At 48.9% G+C, this 12,793-nt stretch overlaps 10 protein-coding genes across 10 annotated transcripts in view; 4 read left to right on the top strand and 6 right to left on the bottom strand.

Moving 5' to 3' along the window:
* Positions 1-67: 67 nt before the first annotated feature.
* On the bottom strand, positions 68-987 carry K460DRAFT_371344 (cell wall biogenesis protein-like protein Ecm15). Its single transcript, XM_040934336.1, has 2 exons — positions 723-987; positions 68-604 (listed from the first exon to the last, which is right to left on the bottom strand). Exons 1-2 carry the CDS (start codon positions 898-900, stop codon positions 429-431), a joined length of 354 nt encoding a protein of 117 aa, XP_040782688.1. The 5' UTR covers positions 901-987; the 3' UTR covers positions 68-428.
* Positions 670-1,379, bottom strand: K460DRAFT_371341 (uncharacterized protein). The gene has a single exon (XM_040934335.1). The coding sequence runs from the start codon at positions 1,347-1,349 to the stop codon at positions 1,104-1,106; it is 246 nt and encodes an 81-aa protein (XP_040782687.1). The 5' UTR covers positions 1,350-1,379; the 3' UTR covers positions 670-1,103.
* A 397-nt stretch (positions 1,380-1,776) lies between these two features.
* Positions 1,777-2,739, top strand: K460DRAFT_203491 (uncharacterized protein). Its single transcript, XM_040927202.1, has one exon. The coding sequence runs from the start codon at positions 1,928-1,930 to the stop codon at positions 2,459-2,461; it is 534 nt and encodes a 177-aa protein (XP_040782686.1). The 5' UTR covers positions 1,777-1,927; the 3' UTR covers positions 2,462-2,739.
* On the top strand, positions 2,332-2,875 carry K460DRAFT_371339 (uncharacterized protein). The gene is made up of 2 exons (XM_040934334.1): positions 2,332-2,428; positions 2,478-2,875. Exon 2 carries the CDS (start codon positions 2,572-2,574, stop codon positions 2,740-2,742), a length of 171 nt encoding a protein of 56 aa, XP_040782685.1. The 5' UTR covers positions 2,332-2,428; positions 2,478-2,571; the 3' UTR covers positions 2,743-2,875.
* Positions 2,876-3,690: 815 nt separating this feature from the next.
* On the top strand, positions 3,691-5,396 carry K460DRAFT_371338 (uncharacterized protein). Its single transcript, XM_040934333.1, has 5 exons — positions 3,691-4,063; positions 4,112-4,211; positions 4,263-4,600; positions 4,646-4,990; positions 5,040-5,396. Exons 1-5 carry the CDS (start codon positions 3,719-3,721, stop codon positions 5,313-5,315), a joined length of 1,404 nt encoding a protein of 467 aa, XP_040782684.1. The 5' UTR covers positions 3,691-3,718; the 3' UTR covers positions 5,316-5,396.
* K460DRAFT_322438 (cytidylate kinase) lies at positions 4,963-6,730 on the bottom strand. The gene is made up of 6 exons (XM_040930519.1): positions 6,552-6,730; positions 6,401-6,503; positions 6,019-6,357; positions 5,687-5,973; positions 5,449-5,640; positions 4,963-5,396 (listed from the first exon to the last, which is right to left on the bottom strand). Exons 1-6 carry the CDS (start codon positions 6,696-6,698, stop codon positions 5,319-5,321), a joined length of 1,146 nt encoding a protein of 381 aa, XP_040782683.1. The 5' UTR covers positions 6,699-6,730; the 3' UTR covers positions 4,963-5,318.
* An 80-nt stretch (positions 6,731-6,810) lies between these two features.
* K460DRAFT_371335 (uncharacterized protein) lies at positions 6,811-8,065 on the bottom strand. The gene is made up of 2 exons (XM_040934332.1): positions 7,318-8,065; positions 6,811-7,265 (listed from the first exon to the last, which is right to left on the bottom strand). Exons 1-2 carry the CDS (start codon positions 7,991-7,993, stop codon positions 7,237-7,239), a joined length of 705 nt encoding a protein of 234 aa, XP_040782682.1. The 5' UTR covers positions 7,994-8,065; the 3' UTR covers positions 6,811-7,236.
* A 491-nt stretch (positions 8,066-8,556) lies between these two features.
* K460DRAFT_410724 (uncharacterized protein) lies at positions 8,557-9,332 on the top strand (the record flags this gene model as incomplete). The annotated part of the gene is made up of 3 exons (XM_040937407.1): positions 8,557-8,733; positions 8,781-9,076; positions 9,125-9,332. 3 exons carry the CDS (start codon positions 8,557-8,559, stop codon positions 9,330-9,332), a joined length of 681 nt encoding a protein of 226 aa, XP_040782681.1.
* K460DRAFT_371331 (uncharacterized protein) lies at positions 9,310-10,386 on the bottom strand. Its single transcript, XM_040934331.1, has 3 exons — positions 10,303-10,386; positions 9,448-10,258; positions 9,310-9,387 (listed from the first exon to the last, which is right to left on the bottom strand). Exons 2-3 carry the CDS (start codon positions 10,066-10,068, stop codon positions 9,346-9,348), a joined length of 663 nt encoding a protein of 220 aa, XP_040782680.1. The 5' UTR covers positions 10,069-10,258; positions 10,303-10,386; the 3' UTR covers positions 9,310-9,345.
* Positions 10,387-12,075: 1,689 nt separating this feature from the next.
* K460DRAFT_203035 (uncharacterized protein) overlaps positions 12,076-12,793 on the bottom strand; it is a 1,064-nt gene continuing 346 nt past the window's right edge. The window contains exon 2 of the mRNA XM_040927197.1: positions 12,076-12,792. Within this exon, the coding sequence (XP_040782679.1) occupies positions 12,091-12,780 (690 nt within the window). The 5' untranslated portion in view covers positions 12,781-12,792 and the 3' untranslated portion in view covers positions 12,076-12,090. The remainder of the gene's footprint in view (position 12,793) is intronic.

Here is a 12,793-nt window from a genome sequence, read left to right as displayed (position 1 = left end):
TATACAGAGTTGGTTGGAAGTCTTGTTCTCAAACAATCAAAACAGGACTCCTCCACCCGCCAACCCTTTGTCTCGTCCTCATCTCTCCTTGCGCGTGTGCCAGCAAACATACCCTGTTCCTCCCTGAAAGCTACTTAACATCGTCATTATAGCCAGCATGCCTAACAAGTTTACTACGTCGCGTAGAAGACAGCCAATCGACGATAAGGGGTGGGGTTTCTATCGCTAATGAGCCCCTTGGCAAGAAAATCCGCGGGGACGACTCCCTGTGCGACCTTTGTTGTGAATCTTTGTATCATCGTGAGCAAATGTTGTGGATGAATAGCCTGTGTAACATGTCGAGGTACATAGCGACCATGGCACGACAACCGTTGCATACCTTCGAGCTCTGAACTGAATTCATTCTACACCCCTTGTCACACGACACTTCACTTCTCATCCTCCTTCAACAACTTCTCCACAGCCTCCACCTTGTCCTTGAACCCCTGCTTCTTATCCGTCCTCGACCCCACCCGGATATCGCTCTGAATCCGCACAATGCCGTTTTGATGAAGGAGGGCATGACACAGACCGATGACGCGCATTACGTCGTCCCATGAGCCCTCTGTTGATTCAAGCAATTAGCTCCTGTCCTCATCTGCAATGCTTTGTTGTACATTGCGTGTTCAGTGTTGCGATATATCTCCGAAGGGAAGATGAGAATGGCGGTGAGTGAAACGTACCAACAGTGGTCCCCGCAGAATGCATCGAGTAGTTTAAGCCACTCTTCTTTAGCAGGCGCTGGACTTCTGCGACTTCCTTGGACACGGAAGCTGTCGGAGTGCCTAGTGGAATGAGACAGAAGTCGGCAACGCAGGCCGGCGGCGTTTTCAAATCTGCGAGATCGCTCGTTGATGCCATTGTGAACGATGATCGATGGTAAATGGTGTGAGTAATTGAGAAGGAGTTGGAATGTGTGCGAACTCGTAGTGGGTGGTGACGTATGGTGGGTTTGGTGGTGCGAGGTTGTGGCTCATGAGTACCACTTTTGATCACTACCAAGCAACAAATATTGCCCCCACCTAGGGATTTGATACATGATTTGGTACATTGCGATTCTGTGTCTAGAGTTCACAAAAATAATTATCAAAAATTGAATTAGGCGTGAAAAATGACCAAAACACCGCACACGCTCCTAAATCAACCTCTACTGCTCCCACAACCTTCTCCACCCAAAAAGCAAAAGAGAATATGCTTTCTAAAGCATAGGATGACTCAGCCGAGGCTTGAACTCGGGACCTTTCCACCGGAGTTCCTGTCAGCCCTTGGCAGGCTTCGAGCGCAGCGAGAAACGTGCCAAGGGCTGGCATGGACGACGGTGGTTACCTAATCATCAACAACCAACAAACCAGCCCACGCGAGAAAACTGCCAAGGGCTCGCAGGAACGACGGTAGAACAACAAAACAGCCCACGCGAGGAAACTGCCGAGGGCTGGCAGGGACGACGGCAACAAAACAGCCCGCAGCAGGCGCACACGGGAGCCCTTTCTCTATTAAGCAAAATGTGACAAAATAAAGCACAAAAGCAAAAGAAAATAACCTGCCGCGAATTACGCAAAAAGATATGACTTGGCCGTGGCTTGAACACGGGACCTTCAGTGAACCTAACGTTGATGTTAGACTGACGTGATAACCAACTGACTCATTATTGAGTTCCAGCAGAGCTCTGTATTTCACTGTAAACGGTAACGCGCGCCCGCTTCTGGTACTTACATGTACTGAGGATGTAAGTTATATACGGACCTATCTGGTTTTAGGTTTGTTGCAGACCAAGGCCGACCAAGCCTGGCCAAGCCCCCTGTGGCGTGCGCCGGTCGGAGAACGGTAACTGGCAGTGCCGACATTGATTATCTGGCATTGTTAGGCATCAACAACTCTGTAGACAACAATGGACTTCGAATGTCCTTCCCACAATCGCATCAGGTCGTGGCTCAATTCTGCGCATACATCATATCTCCCTATCACCCCTCCTCCTGACACCGAAAGGAAGTCCTATTTACGCCCCTTAAAGCGGAAGCGCGCCGCGTCCCTCCCTATGTATGCGCCCAGCTCCAGCTCGCACCGCAACGAAAGCCCAAAGCGACAGAGAACGAGGGATATTGATATTGTTGAGCCTGGCCAAAGCGTGTCGCAGGTCGGGAGCGAGAATGCCCTTGCCCTAAACCGAACGAATACGTTTTGCCCTCCCGCCAGTCGCGTGTCTTCCTCCAGTCCAAATCGTTCTTCAAGCCCGGCGCGCGAGACACCGGTCATCTTAAGGAGTGCGTGGCCACCAGTGTGGACAGAGAGCCTGAATGGACTCCATGAAGCGCCTCCCCCACACGCTGAAGAGCTTGGTGAGCGGCTCGCCGATGGCGTAGACTTCCACTTTATTCCGCACGCCTTGCAAGTACGCATCACCACCCAAAGATTTATTTATTAGACTTACACGTGTAGAGTCTTATCAAGAACGACCCTGAGATAGGCTACCAGACCACTAGACCGGCTGACTTTAACCGCAACGATACGCGTACTGCAGAGGAGTTGTCTACAATGTGGAAGAAGATTAAGGAGATCTTCCTGAACGCGCGCGATTGCAAGAATGGCGGCCGGGATGAGAATGCATGGTGTGACGATGTGGTGCGACCTCTTGTTCACTTGGCTATGGAGTTATATGGCAATGATCGATGGTGGTTCCAGAGCGTGCATGTGCTACCTCCCTGAATATGATCCAGGAGCTAATATGATCGTTCCTCTAGACAATCGCAGTCTATCAATCCTCGCTACCTTTCCACGATCCCTACCCCTACCGTTACTGATCCTGCCCGCCGCAAACCTATCGATCGTAAGACTGATTACGTCTTCTCATACTCGCATCATGACCCTGATATTTCCGCTCTCTACAAGCGACTTGATGTTGCTAATAGGAGAGAGATTGGACATACACTCGATACATTTACAAAGCGAACCGCACTCTTCTCGGGCTTAGAGATTAAACCAATGTCTGGAGATCATACTGAAGCCGAGCTTCAAATGAGCATATGGATTGCTGCATCTTTGCGCAAAAAGCAGGAACTTGCGCAACTCGCGCAAGAGCCGTTTGAGCCGACTGAAATGATCGAGCCTGCACTTACCGTTGTTGGGCACGAACATTCTGTCTACTACGCATATCCGCGCGACGGCCTATTGTCTGGATGGGGTGGTACGCATATTCTAGGTCCAATAGATCGGTTTGACAGATTAAGTACAGATTCAGTACGTGGAATCTTTCGGCTGGTTAGGCTGTATGGGAATATACTCGAATACGGGATGGATCAAGGGGAGAGGGGGTATTGGGGACGGTTCTTTGGGAAGGTTCTAGAGAAGCTGGCCCATTCATCTGAGAAAGGCGAGGGGTAGATGGAAGTCAACGATGGGAAGCCAGCTCGTAATGTCCAGCTGCCGATCTATCAGGATAGGGGCCTGACCAGGTTCTATGAGCTATCAAGATTCAAACGTGCAGAGCGCTGCTATGTCCTCTGCAAAGCATGTCTGGACTACCCCTACGTGTAGCAACGTTGATATTCCGTGATTTTGTAATCAGCTAGTCGATGTATGGATTAGAGTCTGCCAAGGCGGAGACGATAAAGAGATCCGGTCCGGCGGGGCTATTTTGCCTTCTACACTCACTCTCCACACCTGCTTCGCTATGCAAGGAAACATGACGACCCCTCTTTTGCGTTGGAAGAATCGATATAATATTCCTGAAAATGTCTATATTGACCTCCGCCATGCCCTCCGTGAGGAGATTAGCGTGAATTCTGGTGCAATGGAGGCATTTATCTCACCAGAGGCCTCAAGTAACCCTTCAGAAATTCACGCTCGAATCGCTTACCAACGTCCTGACTTCATTGATGCGGCCAGGGACGTAGAGAACATATCTTACCAACAACAACCGCTGGAGCCACAGCGGAACATACAGCGTCAGATCACGGTGGTCTCACAGGTGCCACACCAGCTGAACCCAGTCTCCAGTTGCTTTCGTTGCAGGCTTACCAAAAGGAAGGTATGAGTATTATATTCCCTTGCTTAGGAAGGCAAATAACATCTGTAGTGCGACCAGCGTCAGATATGCGCCTTGTGCGCTAAATCGAGTATCTTTCCCAATCTTTGCATTCGAGTGCAATTCACTGAGAACCCTGTGTTTCAGAAGTGTAACTTGGTAATCTCCCGCAATTTCACTGGCAAAGCTAATCGGTAAGAAGGGCAAGAAACTAAATACGAGTCAATGCTTGCGTGGGAACATCTGTCCTTATGGTCTCCTCCGATCAAGGCTTACCTTCGACATTTCGAGAAGGGACCTATCTTTGGAATTACTTGTTCACTTTTCCAATTGACGTCGCTTGATCCAACATATTTGTTTCACAAAACAACCAAGGGTTGGGCTTCAATACCGACGAGTCCGTACGCACTTTTCGATCCAGTACAACCAGAACGATTAGAAATCTACATTGAACAATATGTCGACTTCTTCCTGGGCGAGAACGGGTCAAACGAAGCCTGGCTTGATGTGATCCTAGAACAAGCAAAGTCATATCTCCATGTAAGTATCCTAGAGCACCTCGGTACACTATCTAACTCGGCCTAGGAACCGCTGATTTACCAGACTCTTAAGCTCTGGTCTGCTCATCGCCTTCTTATGAAGGGTTGGGGACTTACTGAACCAAGCCTCGGAATGCCGCTTTGTCACGACCGAAACTCCATGCTCTGTGGCACCACGCCTGCTCCACGTGTCCTCCAAAATCAGCTGGACCGACTGTTAGAACAATTTTGTGCTTCACAGGAACTGAAATGTCTAATTCAACTCCAACGTGCTATGTTCCAGAGGAAAAGCGCACAGTGGGGTGTTATATTCATAGTGACAATCCTTCTCTTACACATCCGGGAAAGGGATATTTGGAGACTGCTATATTGGGTATTGACAAACGACAACGTATGTAACCTATGCTCGTTTTGATACCGCTTGCTTACAATATGCCTAGAAATATCAGTGGCGACATCCTACAAAGGCTACTGAACTTGTTAGCAAAAGCGTGTACGTGAGCAATATGCTCCTGGCATATTTGCGGCTGGGCATGAAGGAGGTCCCAGAAGAGTTCGGCTCGGTTAGAACATTGATGCCACCGAATGGACCAGCTAAGGATCAATACAATTGGATGCATGAATCCAGTGTAGATTTCTCTCTATGTCGCTCGGCGTTCGAAGATAACACCAAACCTTTCATACCAGTGAGCGCTGTCAATTTCGGTTGCTCGTAACAACTATTCCATTCCAAAGATTTCAAGAACTCTCGTACGTGTCGACATATACACTTCTTCAATTGTGCCACGGCATTCAATCTGTACGTCATTGGTTACTATACATATTTGGTCTCATGAATGTTACACATACATGAAATAGCGGACCACTTGCTTGCAGGTGTTTGAGAACTTCTGCGTTGTGTTCGTTGAAGGTCTGAAGCCTCCTTACAACAGAATCCGGGTTGTCATCAATCCGATCTGACAACGCGGAGCGACGCTGCAAGCGATCCCTGAGTTCTGCCTCGGAACATTCTAAGGACAGTGTGGCTTGGAATTTGCAGATCTGTAGCTGGTGTTAACGTGGGTAGATCACAGTTGTAGGGATCTACCTTTGATTCAAAGTCAACAGCCTGCGAGATACTCCTAGGAAATCCATCCAACAGAAACTTGCGTTTGCCTTCAGACTGCGCTCTGCTCATCGCTTGCCTCAAGAGCTGAGTGGTGAGCTGAGCGGGAAGTAGTACTGATTTTTTGATACTCTCAGGGATGAAGTCGTGATAAGGTGACGTGGGACGGGCCGCTTCCTCGCGCAGCAGGTCTCCCACTGAGATGTGATGGAACCCAAATTCATTAGCAAGCCGAGCGCATTGCGTTCCTTTTCCTACGCCAGGGCCCCCTAGAAGTGTTAAATAGATAAGAGGCTGCAATGCACGGTACGTACCAGAGACAGATATCACGAGGAGATCCATATCTTTTCTCATCTTCGTCTCCTTGTGCTTTTGCAGGCACGCATCCAGCAGCGGCTTTAGTTCTGGCATCGTAACAACCTTCTTCAAATCCATGAATTCTTCCAGATTGATTCCAGTCCTTTGCTGGTAGATGACTGCTTGATTTATGCACTCCAATTTATCAAGCTGTCGGACCAGGACTGCTGCCTTGCTTTCACCGGCCTCATATTCATACCACAGATCTAGAACCGAGTTTGCTAGGTCTGGATGCGAGTCAAGAAGAGTGCACCTCAGGAACTTTAAAGCCATCTCCTCTCTTTCGTGCTTCTGTTCTACGATATATTAGATACAGTTAGCATGTTGCCATTTGCATACCTCGGCTTATCCCATCTGAAGGAGTGATGTCCCCAACTATAGCCTCTCCCATATCATGAATTAACGCCACGTCGACTGCCCTCGTCCGCGTATATTCGTCAATCTAACCAGGTTAGTAATGATGTGAAGATTGGAAACAAAAGAACCGTACCCCTGATACCATAGAGCACATGATCGCCATGCGGTACATGTGGTCGCTAACACTCTCAGGATTAGGCACATTGCGTATTTCCCAGCCACGTCGTGGAATATTCTTCAGTTCCTCGATAATCTCGAGAAAGAAATATGCGTTTTCCATTTTGACGTGTTTGTGGTCAGGTTGAAACTGTTGATATCATAATGGCGGGGTAAACTGAACGAGCGGGGTCTCTAATACTCCGGGCTTAGCCCGCAATAGCACGTGGGCAATGACAGCACATTAAGAAGTGGATTGTTATTCGCCAATATTTAGCGTTCACGCAGTCTAATCGACCTTGCTAATTACAGAGGCTCACGTATCCTCAGCCTGCCGACGAGGAGTCTCTAAGGCATGGCGAATATTGTGGCACAGCCAGTCTTGCCCACACCAAGGTTTTATGGCAACGAGACCCTTCGCTGCATTTCAGCGCGCACATATTCCAGCAGAGCACGACTCATCCACTAGCGTTGCCCTCTACTTCTCGTGCAGCCACCTTGCGCTTACGACCACGCTTTCCTTGTCCATCGCTGCGCGTGCTGCACGAGCCTAGACTAGGTGCTCGGATAGATAGTGCGGGTATCGGGAGGGAGATGATGGGCAATGCCGAGTGTGCAAGTCCGGGCGAGCACAGCGTGGTGGTGATGATCGCGGGGACTCTTTACAAGCCCCTAACGACTGGCGCCGAACCTTTTGTAATCAGTATAAGAAGCCTTCGCATCCGCAGCGTTCGTGCTCTCACCAGTATCGTCAAGAAAGCTTATTAGACAATCAGTTTGCAAATAATCTTGTCCTCGGTCCTTGTAGGACGTTTCCCACAGAGGATATTCGAACTCCTCCGTAAAGTACCCAGCGAATTCCCAGTCGATGATTGCAGTGATCTTGAAAGTATCCGGGTCAACGAAAATGTTGTGTTGGCTAAGGTCATTGTGACAGAACACAAAATCTGTATTGCATGAGGTCTTTCGGGACCAATTCGGGCGTTTGTCATTACACGTTATTCGACTTGGTGGAATAAGTGGTAGAGTGGCATCGACGCTGCCAGTAGTGTGGTGTCGTAGCTCGCGAAGCCGGGGTAGAATGGACGACTCTAAACAGTCGGCGACATGTTTGGTAGCTGTGTCAGATGCCAAGTCATCTAGGGGAATACCTGTCGCGCGCTCAGTCTTGAGGTGTAGTAGGCCGTCCTCTTCATACAAGCCCAGGAACTTGGGGACGGGTATAGATGTGTTAGATGCGATGAACTTGAGCGTAGCTGCTTCGTTTTGGAGACGCTCGCGAGACCAACGGGGGTAGACCCTCTGTCGAGTAGCTTGGGAGATAGGCAATGCCTCCTCAGGAAGCTCACTCTTAGTGAATGTTGAGTCCGTCAGGGTGTATTGTCGTTCATGGCTTTTCCATCGGTGGTCCTGCTCCATCTTCATGCAAGTTTGTGTCCGACCGGTTTGGTTTGGTTTGTTTTGATCTGACTTATTTGAGTCGTACTCGGTTTTAGCCGCGACTTCACCGCAGCTATGCCGGTTGACAGGCTTGGCGGATAGCCGGCGGGGTGGGTTAATCCGGTCCGTTCCAAGAGGCTGTGTCCGACCATTGTGGCCTAGGAACGCAGTGTGGCACTCATCACGACTTTGTGGTACCTTCGGGTTGACCGTCAACAGAAGCCACCCATCCCACCTCTCCCGTCCTCCACCCCGCGCGTCAACACCATCACCACCGCTGTCGCCGTCCGAGCTGTCCAGCCGCAAGAAGAGAAAGCTCGACCGGAAGGAGCGCCACACACAAGGCAGACAACCAGGCAGAATTCGAGAGCGACACCGGCCTGCTATCTTGTCCTATCCTGCGAAGGACAGAGCGCGGCTGCATAAGAACAAGGACGTGCGAGCGCCAGTTGCTACTCGCGTTTCGTCTTTGTTCGATGAAAGTCCGTAAGACCACATGGCAAATTACACCACTCTGATCTCGATAACGACTAGTGTGGACTATGGCGCCGACGGCATTCTCGCTTGAGGCTGCTTTACAGTCGCTTCTTGAAGAAGGATATTTTATTCTTGAAGACGCAGGAGTGGGTGGTATAGTGTCGGAGATGGAGCAAAGCGGATTCGACTTCCTGTCACCGTACGGTTTAGATTATTGCAAACAACACGTTCTTGACAATACAGTGAGTTGGCTAGTTTTTGCCTATAGGTAACATCTAATGCGCCTTAGCGTGTTCGATCCATACTCGAAGCCCTGTTCGAGAGATGCAGCCTTGGACACTGGTTGAGGTATATTGAACTACCTGGACATATTGAATGCTTCGGCACGGGTGGATTTGAAGCCGGATTACTTGCGCTTGCGGTTCATCAGTGGCCCAAAGGATCGACGGTGGTTTGCTGGAGTGGTTCACATCGAGCGAACATAAATACAAAGATCGGTAAACGAGCCACGTTTGAAACAACTCAAGCTGCACTTCTTGACGCAAACTGTAAACCTAGCGAGAAGAAATTCCCAGAGGGGGGCTTGTAAGTTCTTCTACCGCGATGCAAGTCCCTTTTCTGACCGGGAGTTAGGATGATTCGCGATCCTCGGCTCTGCATGGAAAGTCGGAAGGGATACACGATTACCTTCATGTTCGCAACGGAAGAACTGTTTACTAATTGGCCTAAGATGCTTCTTTCAGATTTGCCGGAATTGAGAGAAAAGGTCGCAAACATGGAGAGTACCAGGATCAGTATGAACTTCGCGTTCCAAGATCCAGCCGGCAAAGCAAAGACATAGTTGGTCGTTTTTATTAAACCTGCGCTCCCCAGAACGTAGGTGGTGAGCTTATTATCTGTAAGATAGGAGCGTAGTTAAAATTCCTGAGACCTTCCGCTTGGTTGGGGTAACTCACCCCTGGAGACTCGCCGAACCCGTTCATTCCCACACTATCCACGACCACCCTTCCATTCATATCCGTCCGATTCATGACGACCCCTCCATGTATATCCGCACTGTTCATCGCCCCGTGCATGTCCACCGCCCCATTCATGACGACCCCTCCATGTATATCCGCACTGTTCATCGCCCTGTTCATGTCCACCGCCCCATTCATGTTCACACTACTTGATTCCCCACCTGTTCCTATGAATGTCAAAGTTGGTTGCCTGGAGTAACTCAATTGGTTGACAGCTTGAGCGATCTGGTGCCCGTTGTTCATTGCACGAACTTTCCCGGCTCTTTCAGTGTAGTCCACGTCTGAGTCTACCCGCCTTCTCTTACCTACGACATTTATGTCGGAAGATGGTTTGTGCCGTGCAACATGAAGCTCGTGTGTCACTTTCATCATCAATTCTCCACACGTAGAGCTAATAAAAAGTGCTTTCCTGCCTTCCTCTTTCTTGTGACATTCATCGACATGTCTCAAAAACTTATGAGTCTCTTGAAAGTGTATGCAACAAAAGACACATACTTCATCGCATGTGACATCTGTCGTAAGGGTATTAGTGAATAGTCCAAAGGTAAAAGAGGACATGTTTACGTGTTGCATAGTGCCGCACAAGGTTCGCGCTTGTCTTGTATGCTTTCGATCTTGGTTTGCACACATCGTGAGGACATGTTAAACACAGGTTCATACAGCTGCCATCGCAGAAATGTTCATCATTACCGCTTCTCGAGTGGGCAAGGCACTTTTCAAGCTGAGTAGTGTGGTAGGTTTTTTGGATCTGGAGAAGTCAGGTTTGTATCAACAAGGTGTAGAGGTGTCAACCTGTATGTCTATAAGATGAGTCTCCAACGCCTCGCGATCCCGAAAAAAAGCAGAGCAAGCACATTCATAACAATCTGTTGGGATACTGCCCATTGTCGTGATTCAGGTAACGAGTTCCAAGGATATCGAGGGCAGATTACAGGAGCGAACCCTTGGCGTAATTGTCGGCTCATCATTTATCCGTCCCCAAACAGCTCGGCCCGTGATTTCTGCAGCCTTCGGAACTTCCAGCCAATCGTTTCTAAACGCAATACACCCAACAGGCTGCGAGAAAAAAAAAATCAAAAATAGCCTTCGGAGTTGCGCGTTTACCAACACTATTTCACCTCACCAGCAAGGTCACATACACTTGGAAGCGAACAAACAGCCAAACTACCTGAGTCACTTTCTTAATCGAAACATGCCTTCATGCGAAACCTGCCGCGATAAAGGCATTAAAGGGACAGTATGCCCAACGTGCGATCATCCTGATCCTGAAGCAGAAACAGGTACTCGGTGAGCATCCCGTTGCTCTTCTAAAGGCTCCTGTTAACTGTTCTTAGTTGAGTAATATTTGGGAACACAATCGGCTCTGTTAGAGCGGGCTGCTGTTGGTGCTCGACATATCTGAGATATTTTTTGTTGGCAGCGTGGTCCACCCGCGAAGCGCTGAGGCAAGCGATGGTTCCGTCCTTCACAGCCAAACGAAGTGGCGCAGTCTCAGGTCGAGTATTCTAATCACATTCGTTACTGGGACATCGTCTCATTTGTATATTTAATGTCATATCAAAAAGACTATGAATTCGACTATAGTTTGGGGGCAAAAAAGACCGAATAACACAGCTCTAAGCACAAGCCCCCAAATCTTTGCATCATCCTAGGGACGTGATTCCGATTTACTATTTACTATCAGCGAAGCGATATGGCAAGGGGGCGCGGCATCGTACGTAGACTATTTAACATAGTCGTGCTTAACCGCCGGATATTTGTTGCAATCACGATGTCTGCATTGACCTGCTGGTGGGCCTGTGCAGAAAGGGCACTCAGGAGCAGTCCTGGAAACTTCTTCTTGGCAATGATTGCATAACGTCTTCTTCGTGGGTGTAATTTGAGGCATGTTTAGGTAGGAGCTGGCTTTGAGAGTTGCGTGAAGATCAGAGTTGCTGCGCTGTACGGAGCAATGGGATTTTTGGTGAGAGGGTTGATAATTCGAAATTGATCATACAAGCGCCCCCCTATGTATTCTCGCAGACCACGATTTCTTCCATGCCATACTCTTTCCAACTTTCCTGCACACTCAACGTGGCAAGGGCACCACAAAGTCGTGATTAGTGCGACAGGGGTATCACAGAGTCGTGATTAGTGCAACAGGGTTACCACAAAGTTGTGATTAGTGCAACAGGGTTATCACAGAGTCGTGATTAGTGCAACAAGGTTACCACAAAGTCGTGATTAGTGCACGACACGGGGCAGAATCGTGCATCGGTGTAGCAGGAGATCAAGAAGCAGGGGATGGTAAACAGGCGAAGGCGTTCGCAGTCTTCGGTGTCCTTGCGCGAGTTTGCGGTGCTGGCAGGATGGGTCCTAACAGGGGTAGCAATGTTGCATGAATCATCCTCGTATCGCCGCCATAGACCACATTCTCGAGCTTTATTATCCTCACTATTCTTGTGCACATAGGGGATTTGCAAGCGGGAGCTTCAGGATCATTTCAACTAGGTCCACGGTGTGGTTCTTTGCTGGGGGCTGGGCATTGATTGCGAGGTATGTATATAGATAAAGAGCTGTGTGGGAAAAATAGTGAAGTAGTTACAGAGATAATTTTGTCCAACCCTGTGCTTCATCTTCAGCTTTCATATCTCCATGAACAACTGTATTAGCCAGTTCTACCTTGACAGACCCGTTGATTAGATGAAACATGTTTAAGTCTACCTCCCAAGAATGCCCCCCATTAATCCTGAGCTGACAACGGTTCTTGGATTGTGTAGGTATCAGTTCCTTGAGTATACCTCTTGTTTGTTTCCCATATTCACAGTGAACAATCTCCTGGTTGATCATTCCAACAAGCCGCTTAACATGGTACTGATATGGCGTTTCGTTGGATTTTGGAGCGACTGATTGTAGTCTAGAAAGTAGGGTCTTTGCCAGATGCTGCATGAAATGATTCTCTTGATGTGTCCAGTAACTTGCAAGGCCTGCTAGTCCAAGTAGACTGACCTTGTACTCATAACCATCACATGTGTAGGGAGGGAACCCGTCTTCAGCGAGTAGAGCAGCTTGAACCGTGGTGAGAATGAGATAGTTGCCCCTAACTTGGGCTAGGGGGTCATTCCAAAGGGCGTTCAGGTCTTTTCTCAGTTCGTGTGATTTCGTTATGAAATCAACCGGTACGATTGGGGGGGGTGGAGGCGGCGGTGCCATGGGGTGAGGAAAGATAGGCAGTGGTACTATGGATGAAGGAGGCAGCGGTGCCATGGATGAAGGAGGCAGCGGTGCCATGGATGAAGGAGGC

Source organism: Cucurbitaria berberidis, assembly GCF_010015615.1.
Source record: "Cucurbitaria berberidis CBS 394.84 unplaced genomic scaffold K460scaffold_7, whole genome shotgun sequence".
NCBI lineage: Eukaryota > Fungi > Ascomycota > Dothideomycetes > Pleosporales > Cucurbitariaceae > Cucurbitaria > Cucurbitaria berberidis.
The sequence above is the reverse complement of the archived record's forward strand: the minus strand, read 5'-3'. Positions and strand labels throughout refer to the sequence as shown.